The sequence below is a fragment of the Neoarius graeffei genome, chromosome 23 (assembly GCF_027579695.1).
Source record: "Neoarius graeffei isolate fNeoGra1 chromosome 23, fNeoGra1.pri, whole genome shotgun sequence".
Lineage (NCBI taxonomy): Eukaryota > Metazoa > Chordata > Actinopteri > Siluriformes > Ariidae > Neoarius > Neoarius graeffei.
This window is the reverse complement of record NC_083591.1, coordinates 56,014,025-56,032,536: the sequence shown is the minus strand read 5'-3', so window position 1 is coordinate 56,032,536 and position 18,512 is coordinate 56,014,025. Positions and strand designations below refer to the sequence as shown.

At 42.5% G+C, this 18,512-nt stretch overlaps 1 protein-coding gene across 1 annotated transcript; it reads right to left on the bottom strand.

Moving 5' to 3' along the window:
- cwc25 (CWC25 spliceosome associated protein homolog) lies at positions 1-18,067 on the bottom strand. The gene is made up of 9 exons (XM_060906462.1): positions 17,934-18,067; positions 4,903-5,075; positions 4,418-4,654; positions 4,248-4,317; positions 4,009-4,133; positions 3,830-3,893; positions 3,549-3,748; positions 447-614; positions 1-362 (listed from the first exon to the last, which is right to left on the bottom strand). Exons 1-9 carry the CDS (start codon positions 17,949-17,951, stop codon positions 248-250), a joined length of 1,170 nt encoding a protein of 389 aa, XP_060762445.1. The 5' UTR covers positions 17,952-18,067; the 3' UTR covers positions 1-247.
- Between the last annotated feature and the right edge of the window lie 445 nt (positions 18,068-18,512).

Sequence of the window (18,512 nt, the reverse complement as noted above, 5' to 3'; positions counted from 1 at the left end):
TTCCAGTTCATGTTTTTTTTTTTTTAATTAATCTCTTTAAAAAAAAATACAAAAATTCACAGAAATGAATGGATTACAATTCCAAAATAATAAAAACTGGTCACAACACAAACCATGACAAAGTCGACCCTTTTTTTCTGTACAAATGAACCACTAGGCACATGATACACAGGGTTCAAGAGCTTTAACATAAGAATTAAAATTCTGTACAAGTTTGGGATTAAACCGCAACGATGGAACGTTTTCTTCATCTTCTCATGAAGTTCTTTTCCAGAGAAGCAGAGGTCCTCTGAATGGAGTGGATGTTCCTCTTCACGCGATCCTCCACAGACGAGGTGGCAGCGCTCTCCAGCTTCATGTTACTGCACAGAGAGCGCGCACACACGTCAGGAACAAAGCGCACACATGACAATATCAGGACTAGACGTATCCCAACACACACTTACTGTATGAACGTGGCCTGGCTGTCGTGTTTGGTCTTGCTTTCTCGTTCTTTCTCCAGTTCGTCTTGTCGTTTGTACCTCTTCACGTTGCCCTCCCGCTCCTCCTCTCTCTCGCGGGCGAAACCAATCATCTCCTTCCTTCTCTTCTCCAGCTCTTCAGCCGAGAGACGCCTGAGACAGGAAGTTATATTTACTCAATCAGAGGTTCTCAAATGTTCAGGGCAAGAAGACATGACGAAATGTTCTGTGAATCTGAGCTTCGACCACAGAACTTTTTTTTAATCATATAGTTATCACTAACATTTCATTCTGTCAGTAACGTAAGTGAGGAACAACCAAAGGAGTACTGCTCCTCACAGGGGTGGTGCGATACGACCGGACACGTGATGGTGTGTGCAAAAGTATCGGTAATGTGAGCACCATTGTTCACACACTCACCTTACATACATCCAGAAGATTTAAAAGCAACATCTGCTAGACGGCACGTCAGAGCCGAAACATTCCTGTCTGCACACGTTTGCGACGTTAAAACACAAATGTTAATTATAATTATAAACTTAACACTGCCTTTTTTTTTAAATGCAGTGGGGGAATAAAATACCCACAAAAATCATTTCTGTTGTGTCCGGCGTTATCCTTCCTGGCCTGGCCATGAAATTTGCATAAAGCGAGCAGATCTGACCACGCCCACTCCCCAAAAAGAGCGCTCTGAGAGCACAATATCCCCCGCTGGCAACTCGGTCATAACTTTAGTAAAATGCGACCGAATTGAACGAAATTGCAATATGTATATTACCGACATATAACAAAGAATCCTCTCTCAAGTTTTGTGAAATTGGTCCAAAAATTGTGAAAGGAGTTGATTTCAGAAGGTCAGCAGCCTTCCCGGGACGGACAGATGGACATCGCTACGACATAATCCCCCTTCGGGCCTTTCAGCCAGCAGGGGATAAAAATTGTGAGGGAAGTTGATTTCAGAAAGCGAGCACACCTTGATGAAATTACCAAAGTTTGTTAATAATCAAGGGCGTAACTCTGGGAAAATCTGCCCAATTGAAATTTCGTTTAATTATGCGTATAACTGTCATATAACAAAGTCTTTTACCAAGTTTGGTGAAATTCCTCCACAAGTTGTGAGAGGAGTTGATTTCAAAAGAACGTACGCCCTCATGAAATTGTCAAAGTACAAGTTATTTAATCAAGAGTCAAAACTCTGGGAAAATTTTTCACAAACTAAATTAAATCGCAATCTGCGTATTACCGTCATATAACAAGGCCTTTTACCAAGCTTCGAGAAATTCGTCCAAAAACTGTGAGAGGAGTTGATGTCGGAAGGAAAACACACCTTCATGAAATTGTGAAAGTACAAGGTTGTTAATCGCGGGCTGTAACTCTGGTAAAATGCGACCGAATTGAACAAAATGCGTATTACTGACATAGAACAATGGCTTTTAGTAAGTATGGTGAAATTCCCCCAAAATTCGTGAGAGGAGTCAATTTCAGACGGAAAACACTCATGAAATTGTCAAATTATAGTTTTGTTAAAGGTCCCATGGCATGGTGGTTTGTTGATGCTTTAAACGGGCTCGTGGAGGCTTCCGGATGTTATATCCGCAGCCTTTCTCGAAATGAACCCTCGGCACGTAAATATAGCCTCCTGGGAGAAAGCCCCATTTCAGCGCTTTTCCCAGTGCGTCGTTTTGCTAATGAGAAGCAGGAGGCGGGGAAGGGTAGAGGGTGGGGGCGGGCCATGGGGGGAGGGGGAGGGGCTTGACCAAGCTGCGCGCACACATACTCGCTGCTATCAGCGCCTGTAGCCACGCTGCTAAGACAAAACCCCGTTCTCCCTCGGACTCCTTTCGTAAACTCAACGTGACACAGAGAACAGAGAGTGAGAGTGTTCGGAGTGGTAGTTTATGAACGTATAATACCCTAGGCTTGAACACGCACTCCATAACCAAAGAGGATAGAAGCAGCAACTACAGCAACATATCGCTTATCCAACAGAAGACATGCATTGCGGAGCAACAGTCAAACATAAGCTCATAAGTTACAGTCAATTTCCAGACTGAACTCAGTTTAACAGAGCATGCTGCATGCTCTTTAGTTTTGTAGCGCAGATTACCTGGCTAACTGCAGGAAGCGGTTAGCTGCACAGCTAATGTAGCCATTGCTAGGCTAACACACCGATTTTAAGACACGGCAAAACGACCAGTTATACACTTACTTGTTCGGTGTTTGTGGCTGATGCGGCAGGGATGCTTGGTACGGACCCAGGCTTCAGTGACAGTTGATGTGCAAAACCTGCCCTGTACTGTCCCAAGTTGTGGAAACATTCATCAGGAAAATGCTTCCGACAAACATACACCGTCTTAGGTAGACTCGACGGCGTATTATTGAAGTAAATAAAATTAAGCCACTGCGTCTTCAGGGGCTCTCCCGTCGGCAGTAAAAACAGACTCTTTTCTGTGTTGTCACATCCATGTACAGCGCAATTTCCATGTTTCGCTCGCTTAGGTGATGCCATGTTGTTGTGTCCTCTATGGTCTCCTCACTACAACTGGGCGGGGCAATCCATACAGTGGGTGGGAATCCAGAGGGGGGGGCGTGGGGATCATCTCCCTTGCTGACGTAGTAAAGGGAAGAGCTTATCAACGCGCCGTTTTGACGCGCCATTCTCAAATGTTGGGCATAGTTTGGTTTACACATTATGAAATTTCTAGCCACTGGGGTGACTTAAGAAGGTCAGAGGAACTCATTTTAACGTTAAAAAACCTCAGAAAGTGAAAACTTCATGCCATGGGACCTTTAATCAAGGGCTGTAACTCTGGTAAAATGCGACTGAATTGAATGAAATTGCAATCTGCGTATTACCGACATATAACAAAGAATCCTGCCAAGTTTGGTGAAATTCCTCCAAAAATTGTGAGAGGAGTCGATTTCAGAAAGTGAGCACCCTTCCCAGGACAGACGGACATCGCCACGACATCATCCTCCTTCGGGCCTTTCAGCCAGCGGGGGATTAAAAAAAAATAAATAAAAAGTGTTGGAAATTAAAAAGCAGCAGCGTTAGTTGTGTGTGTGTGAGAGAGATGAGAGACGTACTTGCTGTAGTTGCTGCTCTGCGGTCTGTGATAGCGTTCTCTGGATCTGAACGGACTCGGAGCTTTAGCGTTGCGTTTCCTGTCTGGATCATGAGGTGAACGGTTCCTCTTTTCTTCTCTGGAGCCCAGCGGAGAGCGACTCCGACTCCGCTCCCTCCTGTGGGTCGACTCGGACGCCTGATACGACCTGCCTGCTGGGAGCTACAACAAAACAGAAACACAAATCAGCTCCTGCTTACCTCCATCAACAGAAACGGTGCGCGAGTGAACGTCGCTACACACCTGCAGTCCGAAGCCAGATTTCTGACGCGGATGAGAGTTTGTGTCTCCATTTTCTTCCTTTGACCTGAACACGAACAGAATTCTCTCTCAGTAAACAACTATCGCAAATTAAAGAATCTACCGACCATCCCAAGCTTCGTTAAAGCAAAAAAAAAATTTAATTCTGAATTTATCTCGACCTGTGTTTTCGGGGTCCTTCTTCATCAGAGCCAGAACTCCTCCGTCTGTGTTTCTTGTCCTTCCGCTTTTCCTTCTTGTCCTTCTTCCTTTTCTTCTTTTTCTCCTTTTCTAAATTTTCACGTAACTAAGAAAGAAAGAAAGAAAGAAAGAAAGAAAGCTCGGTCTGACACTTTGTAAATCGCTTAACCCTTCGCCGAGTTCTGAAGCTCTTCTTTTTTTTTTTTAATAGATGACTCACCATTTTGCGGATCTCTTTCATTTTAACAGGATTTGTGAGAATGCTTCTCTTTTTTTCCTCCTCACGTTTACTAGAAATGGACAGAACAGGAGATGTTCTTACACACACTTAACCTTAATGACATGATGTAAAATAAATAAAATAATAATGATGAGAAAAGGACTCCTCACCGGATCATGAACAGCGGATCTTCTCTGATCTTCGAGGCCATGTCCATGCTGGAGATATTGATGTTGGAGTTGAAGATGGAGCCCGGCAGGAGGCCGGTTTCAGCAGACGGGCCGCTCTCGGGTTCCTCGTACTGCTGTGTGATCTGCTTATCAATGGGACGGCCCAGGAGGTACTCGTCACGGTCAATCTGACCTCCTGGACCCTGATACATCCAGTCCAAGCGCTCATCCTTCTTCCTAAAACACCAAAGTACAACGTCGTGTATCTTAACGAGAGACTCAGAAGCTGTAAGGTTCGAATAGAAGGTATGGTGGAAAAAAAAAAATCCTCATCTATAACCAAAGCTGCTGATATTTATTTAAAACAAGGCTTAGGGTTCATGAAGGGACTCGGGGAAAGTTTATATACAACAATGCAAAGTTTCCATTTAAAAAAATAACAATATTGCGTAATTTAATTTCAACGATCAATTTTCAAGACGCACTTTACAGCGCCCGTTTCCTGCGCGTATTTCGTGATTTCCTCTCGAGCTCGCTCCTCTTTCAGCTCCTTCTGCAACTCTTCAATCTTCTTCCTTTCGGCTTCATGTTTCTGCTCGGCTTTCCACACGCGCTCGATGTTCTTCAGCGTCTGCGGATGCCAGCTTTTCTTCAAGTTCTGAGGAAATGGAGGGGGGAAAAAAAAAAAGATGATAATAATCATAAAACATGACCTTCAATTTTATCCGAGTAATGAAATATTATTTTCATCAACATGTTCTATTTTCAGCTGGTTGAATGGTTTCTGATATTACCCACAATGCCATTCTGCTACCTGCTCATCTGTAGGGGGCTGTGGGATTTAACCTTCACGTCATCTTAGCTTAAGTTGTTCTGCCTGCACCAGGACACCAGATGGTCAATTCCTCCGCATTAGAGATGAGTCCAATGAGACAACACCAACCTCTTGGGAGATCGACCATCTGGTGTCCTGGGGCAAGCAGAACGACTTCCAGTCCAATGCTCTAAAGACAGCGGAGATGATTGTAGACTTCAGGAGGAACTCTGCCACACCCTCCCCAGGGATGAGAGTGCATGTTGAGAAAAAAATCTGAAAAGTAGCGGGGGGGCCCGGCCCGCAGGTCCCCAGTGGGGTCCAGGGGCAACGTCTCGGTGAGGGACCAGGGGGCGAAGCTGATGGATTTTGGCGATTTAAACACCCATTAATTTTAGCAATGAAATATATGTATTTTTCTTGAAGTTGATATCCCAATTCAACATGCCATCAACTGAAACTTTTGTATCATGACGAGTGTTCTTTCTTAAATATCATATCCCACCTTGTTTGACTTTTTCAGCATGTTCAGTGCAACCTTTTAGGTTTTGGAACAATAGACCCATAAATCAGGGATGAGAATGAAAAATATTTTAAAAGTCTGAAAAAACCGGGGCGGGGCCGGGGGGGGGGGGGCCTAATGATTTTTTTTTTACCCCAAAACCATTAATTTTATCAGCAAAAATTTGCAATTTATTTGGAAATAAATTCCCCTTCTTGGTGGACTCCCAGGTGAAAATGATTAATATGGTACAAGAGACTTGTTTTTAATCAATTCACATTTGATGATTTCAAAAAATCAATGCACCTTTTAATATAAACGAGCTCTACAGTATTATATTTCTGCATTTTAGCTATTCATGTCTTTGAATACTCTAATCCTTTAAAATGAAGTGCAAACCAGAAAAAAGTTCTATCATATAATTCTCTTAAGCTTTCTTCTGATGTTATCATGGTAGCAGGAGGTCTTGCATATTAAAGGAACAGTCCACCGTACTTCCATAATGAAATATGCTCTTACCTGAATTGAGACGAGCTGCTCCGTACCTATCCGAGCTTTGCGCGACCTCCCAGTTAGTCAGACGCAGTCCGACGCGCTGTCACTCCTGTTAGCAATGTAGCTAGGCTCAGCATGGCTAACGGTATTTTTTGGAGCTGTAGTTAGATGCGACCAAACTCTTCCGCGTTTTTCCTGTTTACATAGGTTTATATGACCAGTGACATGAAACAAGTTCAGTTAAAAAAATTGAAACGTAGCGGTTTTCTATGCTATGGAAAGTCCGCACTATAATGACAGGCGTACTAACACCTTCTGCGCGCCTCGGCAGCGCATTGATGTCTGAGCTCTGTATCAATGCACTGCCGAAGCGCGCAGAAGGTGTTAGTACGCCTGTCATTATAGTGCGGACTTTCCATAGCATAGAAAACCACTACGTTTCAATTTGTGTAACTGAACTTGTTTCATGTCACTGGTCATATAAACCTATGTAAACAGGAAAAACGCAGAAGAGTTTGGTCGCATCTAACTACAGCTCCAAAAAATACCATTGGCCATGCTGAGCCTAGCTACATTGCTAACAGGAGTGACAGCGCGTCGGACTGCGTCTGACTAACTGGGAGGTCGCGCAAAGCTCGGATAGGTACGGAGCAGCTCGTCTCAATTCAGGTAAGAGCATATTTCATTATGGAAATACGGTGGACTGTTCCTTTAAGCAGGCAACATTCAACATCACTTATCACTTCCCTTTCAACTGTTGTGTGTACTAACTAGGATTTATCTGGACAGGATGTTGTGTAATGTAATACAGATACCCAGGGCCGGATTAACATGGCCAGGGGCCCCTAGGCTACAAGTTGCTGTAGGCCCCCGCCACCACCATCTTATCCCATCTACCTGTAAAGAACTGTCTATTTTCTACATTTTAAAGTTTTTTTTTTTTCATTATTAAACTTTGTACAGCTGGGCCAGCAAAAACAGAACACCAAAAACTATAAGGTTTAGATTGACAACAACTTATCACAACTTATGCAACTGTCAACTGAATGTGCCTGTAGGCCTTTTAGGCAACTGAACCTCTCAAGTACACGATGAAGAGGCTATAATGAAAGGCAATAAAGACAAAGTAAACAAACTAATGATCAACAACCAGTATCATTCTTAAAAGTTTGTCCTCCTAGCTTTTCTTGTAGAAAAGTCATCAATTAGACTTGAAAAATCCAATGAACGCAGAATGTCACTTTCAAGAGACATTAGAGACAGGTGATTCAATTTGCATTGGCTCATGGTGGATCTCAGTCTACTTTTAACTAGGGCTGTAACGATATGCGTATCGAAATCGAGATATGCAGAGCCACGATCCGTGTCGCGATACAAGAAGGCAGAATCGCGGTACACCCTTTCAAACTTCTCCTCAGCCCAAAAACAGAGGCGCTTCCAAACTTCAATTTATGAATACTTTACTTTTTATTTAAATTACATTTTAAACTTACTTAAATTACTTTTATTTTTATATATCTATTAGTAAGTCGTTTTTTCGCCGACCTGCGACAATCTTCTGCGAGTCACGCAACGTCCACACTCGCCACTGGCAGAGCATTCATTTCTTTTAAGCGGTCGCCATTCTGGTTGCGACGCGGGGAGCGAATCTGTAAACAAGCAGCTCATTGGCTGGCTAGGTGTGCCACAAGCCAATCACAATCACTTGACCGGAAAGGCATGCAGTGTTGCCAGATTGGGCAGGTTTAGGTGCTTTTTGGCTGGTTTTGAACATATTATGGGGTGGAAAACGTTAGCAATATCTGGCAACACTGAAGGCATGTCTGCTTGGGCGGAAGCCTTCTGCGGCAGTTACATTTTGACACGCGAGCAATGTTTCACCATAAAAATTCCGTAATTTCCATCTATTTTCTGCGATCACAGAAAATCATTGGCCCTATGAGAGTGAGACAGTGAGAGAGCCACCACCCCAAAAAAAAATCTTAACGGATTTACACGATTTGGAAAAATGACTTTTTCAGAACCGAAAAAAACAGAGCTTCCGGCTCAACAGTATTATTTTGAGAAATAAAACAATCTTTGGATATACATTTGTTCATTTTTGCATACATATTACTCATTCTCTGCAGTGGTCTGAATTATTTGTTATTAAATAGTTAATGTAAGTAAGTAAATGTTAATAAGTCAAATTTACTACTTTAAAAAAACATTTTTAAAAAAATCGTGGGCGTATCGAATCGTGAGTCAAAAATCGCAATACGAATCGAATCGTGAGTTGGGTGTATCGTTACAGCCCTACTTTTAACCAATCCCAGTTTAGAAAAAGACTGCTCTCCACTGGCATTAGTCACAGGCAAAGTCAGAAAGAGTCGTAGGGCAATGTCAACATTTGGGAACACCGGCAGCAAGTTCCTCGTTCTCAAAACTAATGGTACTAACACTGAGCGAAAACATGGCTGAATCCTGAATGACTCCTATTTGTATAAATAGGGGACTGCATAGGTGGCAAAATGTAGCTTTTTTCCTGCCATGGAAGTGCACTTGTATACCGAGGAGAAAGCAACTTGCATTACAGCCGTGAGTGAGGATCCAAAATGGCGACTCGGCTCGGTTTTCCCTTTCGGGCGCTCTCGTTTTCTGTTAGAATTTGGTAAAGAAAAAAAATAAAAATAAATAAATAATAAAAATTTAGGTTTAAAAAACCCTGTTAGTTTGGGTATATTGCTCAACAGAGCTTTGTCACGTTGGGCTTTTTGCCGTTGCGCCTTGCGCTTTTGAGCACCGCTCTCGTATTTTCTGTCACACATGTTCAACTGTGGAGTGACGTCGTGCGTGATGTCTAACGTTTATATATGGAAGGCGGATTTGTTTCACCCAATCAGCGTCCGTTTATTTAAATATTCATTTTGAGCCAGGGGCGGCACGGTGGTGTAGTGGTTAGCGCTGTCGCCTCACAGCAAGAAGGTTCGGGTTCGAGCCCCGTGGCCGGCGAGGGCCTTTCTGTGTGGAGTTTGCATGTTCTCCCCGTGTCCGCGTGGGTTTCCTCCGGGTGCTCCGGTTTCCCCCACAGTCCAAAGACATGCAGGTTAGGTTAACTGGTGACTCTAAATTGAGCGTAGGTGTGAATGTGAGTGTGAATGGTTGTCTGTGTCTATGTGTCAGCCCTGTGATGACCTGGAGACTTGTCCAGGGTGTACCCCGCCTTTCACCCGTAGTCAGCTGGGATAGGCTCCAGCTTGCTTGCGACCCTGTAGAACAGGATAAAGCGGCTTGAGATAATGAGATGAGATGAGATTTTGAGCCAATGAATATGAAGGTTTTTTTTTTTCTTTTGACCAATTGGGGGCCCCCCTGAGAGGCGGGGGGCGTGGGGGCCCCTAGGCTGAAGCCATATGAAGCCTGTGCGGTGATCCAGGCGTGCATATACCATATGGTCAATTTGAAGATCGAGATGGTGATTTTGAATTAAAGAACAGGCATGTACAATGGGCATTACATATTGGAAATTTTTTTTAAATCAAAAACTATAAGTTCATCTCGGCCTAAAAAATTTGGGCAGACGCTCCTGCGCGGCACATGCCAGCAATTCCGTCCCCCTATGAAATGAGCAATAAGTAGGAGAGTTATACATGCTATCATACTTAAAATTTCATCAGAAATATAGATATGATACTATGATTCTCCCCAACATGCTACATTAGATAAGCTAACCCCATTTATAAAAAGATACACACTTATATATGACATGAAATTGATATATATTTTTTGGGGCGCGCGCTCTCTCTCTGCCGATCCTGTAGGCTGCACTGACTCAACTGAAAACTCCGGTCCTCGAGAAAAGAGATAAAAGCCCGCCCACACTGAAAGCTGATTGGCTTATTTTGCTGAGTAACCCAATCAAGATGCTCTTTGCCTGGCATGCGCTACATGAACAGGCACACACAGTCTCCCTCGCGCACCCCCTCGCGCGCGCACATTCTAAAAGCCTCTGCATGCTCTTGCGACAAGGCTTTCGCAGATAGCTTTTCGCAGATAGTTGTAATTTATCGTTGAGCGGGGAGTAATAGGCGTGCGCGATGTTATTCACCAGCACAACGCAAGGGGGCGCGAAGTCGCTAGGAGTAGTTGGTGGGTGTGGTTAGTGGAGTGTTTATCCTCCGGTTACTTATAATGACTAGAACTTTTTTTTTTATAATAACTAGAACTGGAGTCGTATAGATGTATGTACTTCCTCAATCAACCGCTCTTCATGCTGCTCCATCTTCGCTCGTGTTTTTAAAAATGCAAACAAACCAAACCGGAAAGTAGGGAAGCGGAAGTGCGTGTACAGCGGATGTAGAGTGGACCAATCAGAGCCCTCTTGTCTGCGGCGCTGTCTGCGAGGCTTCTGCGGTGGTCACAATTTTTGGGAGGTGCGCGCAGAGCATCTGCGAAGGGGGGGGGGGGGGGGGGGGGGCTACGCAGACACTGTCTGCGACGCTATCTGCGAGGACTGGGTTGTCAGCATAAATTGGCCTTAAGATGCGTGATGCAGACCTTAATGTTGTGCGCGCACGCTCTTGCTCGCTTCTATCAATATGCAAGAGACTCCCGGAACTTCCGGGAGACTTGGGATGTCTGCGTTATAAGGTGACCACAGATCGTTAATCATACCACCACCCCAAAAAAAAAATTTCTCAACGGATTTACATCGATCTCAAAAACGATCATTTTGGTCTGAAAAAGTCGGAAATCCGCCAATCGGCGGAAAATTCTCATCCCTGCCTCCCTCCACCCCCATCACCCTGTTTGACTCCCCAGTAACCTCTATGGATGCAGTATTTCCGCTTCCTGGACACTATAAATCACTCAGGACCTCAAGTGGGACATGAATATCTGCTCTCTCACCAAGAAAGCACTGAAGAAGTTTGATCTGACAAAGACAATGATGGTGCACTTCTACACCACCATCACCGTGTGGTACGCTGCTGCCACTGCCAGGGACGAGGGCAGTGCTGAGAGGATGATCGGCTGCAACCTTCAGTCTCTTCAGGACCTGTACGAGTCCAGGACCCTGAGGAGAGCAGAAAGGATTGTGGCCGACCCTTTTCACCTCGGACACAAACTTTTTGAGTCACTCCTCTCTGGTAGGAGGTTGTGGTCCATTAGAACCAAAACCTCACACCGCAAGACCAGCTTTTTCTCATCAATAAGGCCCGAGACCATCACTGACGCCAAACTCTAATCTCACACTTTCATGCACTTCGTCTCTGAACCGCCATTTTGCACATTTCATCTCACGGTCATCTTCATTGTGTGAACATTTATTCCACATTTCGGCTCACACCGTACAGCTTGGACGTCAAAACAACCCATGCACATACTCCATAAGTTAAATATGTCCACTTTTCAAATCTGTATAATTTTAGATACTTCTTATTTTTGTATTATATTTATATGACTAGACCGGCAGCTACAATTATCAACAGTCCATAAATTATCGACACTTTTTCAGATTTACCAATAAAAAACAATTTTACAAAAGGTGAGTTTCAGTTCCAACAGTTATTATTGGTTTATTAATCAACCGGAAGACCCGCCTCGCCCTTTTATCTCATCGTCTGATGACACAGCTCGTTACCTGAGATGAATTTTTTTTAGCACGATCAGCAATTTTTCGGAAAATTATCATCGCAGGTATTCATGGTGGAAAGATCATGGACGTGTTTTTACTGATCAAATTCACTGATATTTCATGATCTCCTCGTCAAAAACGACTTTGTTTCTGACTTTCATTTGACAGTCGCCATTTTGTATCTAAACGCACGTTTGAGAAGTCACGTGAGGCGTCGATAATAGTGATCACCTTCACCAGTGTCCACCATTATCGACACCCTGTGGGATTAAGTGACATTTACAACTGTTATGGATCGATCTTTGTGTAACATTGTTGAAGTAGATGAAGTCTCATCTCATCTCATCATCTCTAGCCGCTTTATCCTTCTACAGGGTCGCAGGCAAGCTGGAGCCTATCCCAGCTGACTACGAGCGAAAGGCGGGGTACACCCTGGACAAGTCGCCAGGTCATCACAGGGCTGACACATAGACACAGACAACCATTCACACTCACATTCACACCTACGCTCAATTTAGAGTCACCAGTTAACCTAACCTGCATGTCTTTGGACTGTGGGGGAAACCGGAGCACCCGGAGGAAACCCACGCGGACACGGGGAGAACATGCAAACTCCACACAGAAAGGCCCTCGCCGGCCACGGGGCTCGAACCCGGACCTTCTTGCTGTGAGGCGACAGCGCTAACCACTACACCACCGTGCCGCCCAGTAGATGAAGTACTTTAAAAAAATAATAAAAGTGCTGCGATTTACAATAAGTTTTTTTCTGATTCATAACAGAATGGAATTGTTTAGAGTGCATTTGGGATTCGATTGCAGTAAATAGAATTAGACCAGAATTAAAATTCTGAGCATATAAAAAATTACATGCTTGAAATATTCAGATTTTTCTATTCCATTCAGAATTTTTTTTTTTGCAGTTTATTGTAAATATCTACCACATATTACAATATCAATAGGCATTTTATATTTTGGTTCAAGGAACGAGATGCGACCTTTGACCTGGATTTTCATGTGGTTATGATGTCAATTGCCTGTTGACATTTATTGGTAAACGACAAAACTAGAAATTAATACAAACAACAATGAATGATTAACAAAATGTGATCTATGAAAATATTTAGAAAGTAGAACAAAAAGATTTGACAGGTTAAACATTCAGTTCATTTGCTGACAAACAGTAGAATTATTTCCTCATTTACATAAACACCGACATCCATATATTTATATAAAAGATATTTTGTACTAAATATAAGTCTGTGTAAAACAAATTTTAAATAAAAACTGTCTTGTTAACTTAATACCACATACTGATTTTTTTTTTTTTTTATAAACAATCATCTGGATGTTGATAATTGTGGAACGGTGTCGATAACTGTGGACAAATGTGTCGATAATTGTGGGGCAGCGTCACGTGATCTGATACGCCAAGTAATCGGGAATCAACTTTTTTTTTTTTTTTTGCAGTGGAAGTTTGAGTAATTATTCACGCACAATTTACGTACTGAAAGACTTTTCTACTTTTGCAACGGCCAAAAGATCGTTAAAGTGTCAATAATTGTAGCCGCCGCTCTACTTTTGTCTTTTTTAAAAATTCTTCTCTCTTTGGTTCAACCACCAAAGCAAATTCCACGTACATGGGTCTGTCTCAGAAACTGGGTACTGTGGGGGAACCCCGCTAAATATACTCACAGTCAATAAACTATACGGTTTTGAATGGTGATGTTGGTTTTAATTTGAAATAAAATGATGAAAGAAATAATACAGATAAAACTAAATCTTTGATGTGAATATTCAGAATTTGGCAAAAATTCTGCAAATTTGTGGAAAAATGGCAGCTTGATCTGGGACATGATAAATGGTCGACTACATCGCATTCCCTTAAAAAGGTTGTAGTCCACTGAAAAGTCTACAGTTATCACTGATTGTATTTTAAGTTGTAACTTTATACACCTAAGGATTGGTGCGCTCACAGAATAATCATAACCGTAATAAAACATCATGCAAAATATTTGATCACCGTTGTAACTCCATTTTCCGCAAACCCTAAACCAATACGATCGTGTGTTTTGATCTAAACGGAAAGCCTCAGGGTCGAGGTCACTACCTCACCAAAAGTAGTAACTTAAAATCACTACACCATATAAACATTTAGTTATAAATCTGCGATTTTGTTTTTTAAAATGAAAGCTGAAAGTTAGGTATAGAATATGTTTCTTACAGAATATGTTATGATGGTAGCTGGTCTTATATGAATTTCTGAGCTATAAAATGAGTTGTGGTCTATTTTTTACCGTAGCGTGTTATTTGTGTGCGGGGAAGGACACACATTAACAATCTGCATGTGTAGAATGGAATTTTCCACTCCAACAGTTAGAAGTTGATCGTGCTTCCATTTGCGGTCTTTCTGTTACGTGGGTGATCTGTTCGGGCGTTATCGCTGAAAAGGTGAGTTTTGACAGTTTTATTTTGTTTTAGTCTTGCAGTATAAGGCAATAGAATGTTTTTTTTCCATCTTACTTTCATATTTCGTAGTGTTTGCATATTTTTGGCCAATATTTTGCAACCATGGTCAATTTAGATCGAACTTTTGATAGAATCTACGGCCAGTCATTTTGCCCCGCCCCCGCCTCGCGCCCCCGCCGGTGCGGTAGCGATGTCCCGTTGCTCGCACGCCGCAGCAGAGACCCGCGCGACCTTCAGCCGGTACAGCCGCTGTTCTTTTACCACTGCCGTTATTCTCATCTTTCCGGTGTGTTCTTGATTTTTCCATTGTGTCCTATTTCGCCATATCAAATACCCAAAATGTATCATATTATTCGTATTTAAGTGAATAATCAATTCAGTCATCATAACTTGGCATTTTTAACCCAAGCGATCAAAAAGAGGAAATTTATTCAATATTTTCACTCCTCTGTGAAGGAGGGGCTTTAATTCTTCATGACGTAGTTATTTTATATGGAAATCAATTTTACAAAAGCATTTGAATTGTAATCAAAAAAAATTTCCACAGTGGAGGCCAGATAAAGCAAGATACTATCTTTATTCTTATTAAACATGACAAAAGAAACATTGAGTGTTAGGTAAATGCAAAAAAAAAAAAAGTAACATTAGAAAATGTATTTTTTGACCATAATGTCCCAAATGAGAGACCCGTTTCTGAGACGGACTCATGAGAATGAATTCCGATTCTTCGAGAGACTCTCTTCCGATTCTTCGGGAGCGATGCAGCGGCGCTTTAATCATTTAATCTATTCAGCTCTCTCACCTTCACCATCTGTACATTCTGCTCAAACAGATCTTAACTAGGGATGTTAACCGATGACCGCTTGACCGGTGGTTGACCGAATCAACATCAACCGGTTAATTTTTTTTTGGTTGTCGGTGAAAAAAAAAAAAAAAAAAATCAATCGTTTTGAAGCTGCCGATTTTGGAGCGGAGAACCTGGAATGCTGTGTTTGTAAACGCTTGGGCATGCCATGCGGTGTAAGGACGACAGCTGACAAATCAGAAACACCCATTCAGTCATGTCCCGCCCTCCCGCCCCAGTTAAAGAAAGCTGACAAATCAGAAACACCCATTCAGTCATGTCCCGCCCTCCCGCTGCCACTCGGCGAAAGAAAAAGTGTAGAGACAGGCTTTTTAGCTTACAAATTACTATTCTGTTTTTTTTTTAATTATTATTAGAAGGCACATGGAGTTTAGTCCTGCCCTGGCCAGTGCATTCTGAAAGTATGTTTCGGTCTGTAGCCAACAATGCATGTTATTGCAGATCATATCTCTGCACACAAACTAAAGGCGCAGATGCCGACTTTTTCATGGACTGTAATGGCATTTGCTTATGTAGTAATTTTAATACAGAATTTCCTCTGATGAAATTATTCAGACACTCCAACGCCCCCCCCCCCAAAAAAAAAATCGGATCTGCACAAGCCGTGAAAAAGGCGCGCCGTTTGCATCCCTGTTTAAACTCATAAGTTAACCGACTTTAACCGGCTAATGAGGCTCGGTGGTCGGTCAAGATTTTTTTTAGTTTTCGCCATCCCTAATCTTAACACCATCGCTATCGTCATCTCGTATTCAAATACGAACAAACATTCAAGTATAAAAAAATATTTAAAATATTTGTTTATATTTAAATAGAAACATATTTAATGTGTTTATATTTAAATATAAAAACATATTTAATGTGTAGGCGGCACGGTGGTGTAGTGGTTAGCGCTGTTGCCTCACAGCAAGAAGGTCTGGGTTCGAGCCCCGTGGCCGGCGAGGGCTTTTCTGTGTGGAGTTTGCATGTTCTCCCCGTGTCCGCGTGGGTTTCCTCAGGGTGCTCCGGTTTCCCCCACAGTCCAAAGACATGCAGGTTAGGTTAACTGGTGACTCTAATGCTGTGTTCACACTTACACCGGTACGATAGTGGTATAACTGTATCGATACAAAGTATACCGGTACAGTTTAGTGCATCTGTCCACACTAACGAGAAATGTTTGCGGTTTTCTTTCACGGTAGTTGAAATGCGCGTGCGCGAAATGTTTCCGTGGTTACCGAGTAACTTCCTTCCAAGAATATATGGCATCCGTTATTTCAAGATTTCGAGAAAACAAAATTATTTCATGATCTCAGCTGGATCACTGTATCTCCGTCGGTAGAGACGAAGCCGGGCCAGTCTTCTGCGGAGGTGCCGCGGACTAATTTTGAAATTATCCCTTATTAAAAGACTTAATGCAATCTCTCCCTGTGTCAACCCCTGATCAAAATATTGCCTTATTAGGTGATCGATTATTCCAGACATTCTAATGACCAAAGTTGCGTCTATACAGAATGAGAAATAGCCCCAAAGTCAGCATATCACAAGTCTCTTGGTGCACCTGAATGAACCATTTCTCAGCTGTTTACTCGAGATCATGAAATAATTGTTTTGTTTTCTCGAGATCACGGAATAATTGTTTTCTCGAGATCGCGAATTAGCTGTGTTGTTTTCTTGAGATCCTGAATTAATTATGTCGTTATCTCGGGATAACAAGGTGAATAAAAAAAGGATTATATGAAGGGCCTCTCTCGGCTTCCGTACGGATGAAACAACGTGTGTGTGCTTTTTGTTGTCAGTGTACAGTCTGTATTTCTGGTGGTCATTTATTCAGTCGAATCGTATAAAACGCGTGAGGCAGTTGAGAAAGAAACAAACGAATCTCCGTTCTTCACTATTTTATTCAGCGAAGACATCGATTGAGGTGTGTGACTTTGCGCATGCGCATTATATTTGTATTGATACAGAGCCGCTTCATCTGTCCACACTACAGCGAAGCGCTACAGTACCGGTACGAAACCCATACATTTGTGGGTTTCGTACCGATAGTTATACCGCTACAGTACCGGTATAGTTGCTAGTGTGGACAGGTGTTGCGGTACGAAAGTAGTATCGTATCGGTACAAAATCCCTAGTGTGGACAGGGTCTAAATTGAGCGTAGGTGTGAATGTGAGTGTGAACGGTTGTCTGTGTCTATGTGTCAGCCCTGTGATGACCTGGCGACTTGTCCAGGGTGTGCCCCGCCTTTCGCCCATAGTCAGCTGGGATAGGCTCCAGCTCGCCTGCGACCCTGTAGAACAGGATAAAGCGGCTACAGATAATGAGATGAGATGAGATAATGAGATGAGATATTTAATGTGTTTCAGGGTAAAGTTTGCCTTAAAACCCCAGCTTCTGGGCTAGCATTATTAATTGACATGGTTCAAGGCTAAATATTTATGACTTGAGTCCCAAAATATTGTACATTTTAAAGTTTTCCATTTCTAGTACTAATTTTATTCCGAAGTTATGTTAATGAGCTGATGACGTCATCACAACCCGTAAACACTGGGCTCGGTAGTTAATATTTACCAATAGACATTTTAAATATTGCTGTTTAAACCTAATTTCTCCATATTAATCCTTACAATCTAAACGAACTACACCTACTTTAATCTAATACAGGAGTATATTAGCCGCTTGCTAAGCTAGGTTGTGTCGAAGGGAAGGCTAAGCTAAATAGCTTCAACCAGAAGAAAACAAATATTGTGAAATTTATTTCATTAATTTAGCAAAATACGTACAAGGTCGCCGCCTCCCATGTTGATGAAGAGAGTTCAAGAAAGTATGACCGAAAATACGTGATAAATTCCTCAAACGTTGATGTTTTTCTTCCTCACACAGCCGCCATGTCTGTTTTGGAAGTGAGCATGAAGCTACTTCCGGTCCTAATACGCATGCTCAGTCTAAACTGTGAGGCTTCGAAATATTCGATAAGAGGAAATTCGGATTCTCTTCAATGAATCGGCTTATTTGGTTCAGTTCAACAATAAGAGTCGACTCACAGGTTCTTCGGCTCAAATGAACAACCAAGTGACTTCTGGGAGCACAAAGCAAGCACAACTTTATTCATCACACACTTGTGAAATTTCCTCTCTACATTTAACCCATCTGAAGTACTGAACACACACACACATACACACATACCCAGAGCAGTGGGCAGCCATGCTAACAGCGCCCAGGGAGCAGTTGGGAGTTCAGTGCCTCAGCCCAAGGGCGCCTCAGCCCAAGGCCGTCCCATATTAACCTAACCACACATCTTTGGATTGTGGGGGAAACCGGAGCACCCAGAGGAAACCCACACAAACAGAACATGCAAACTC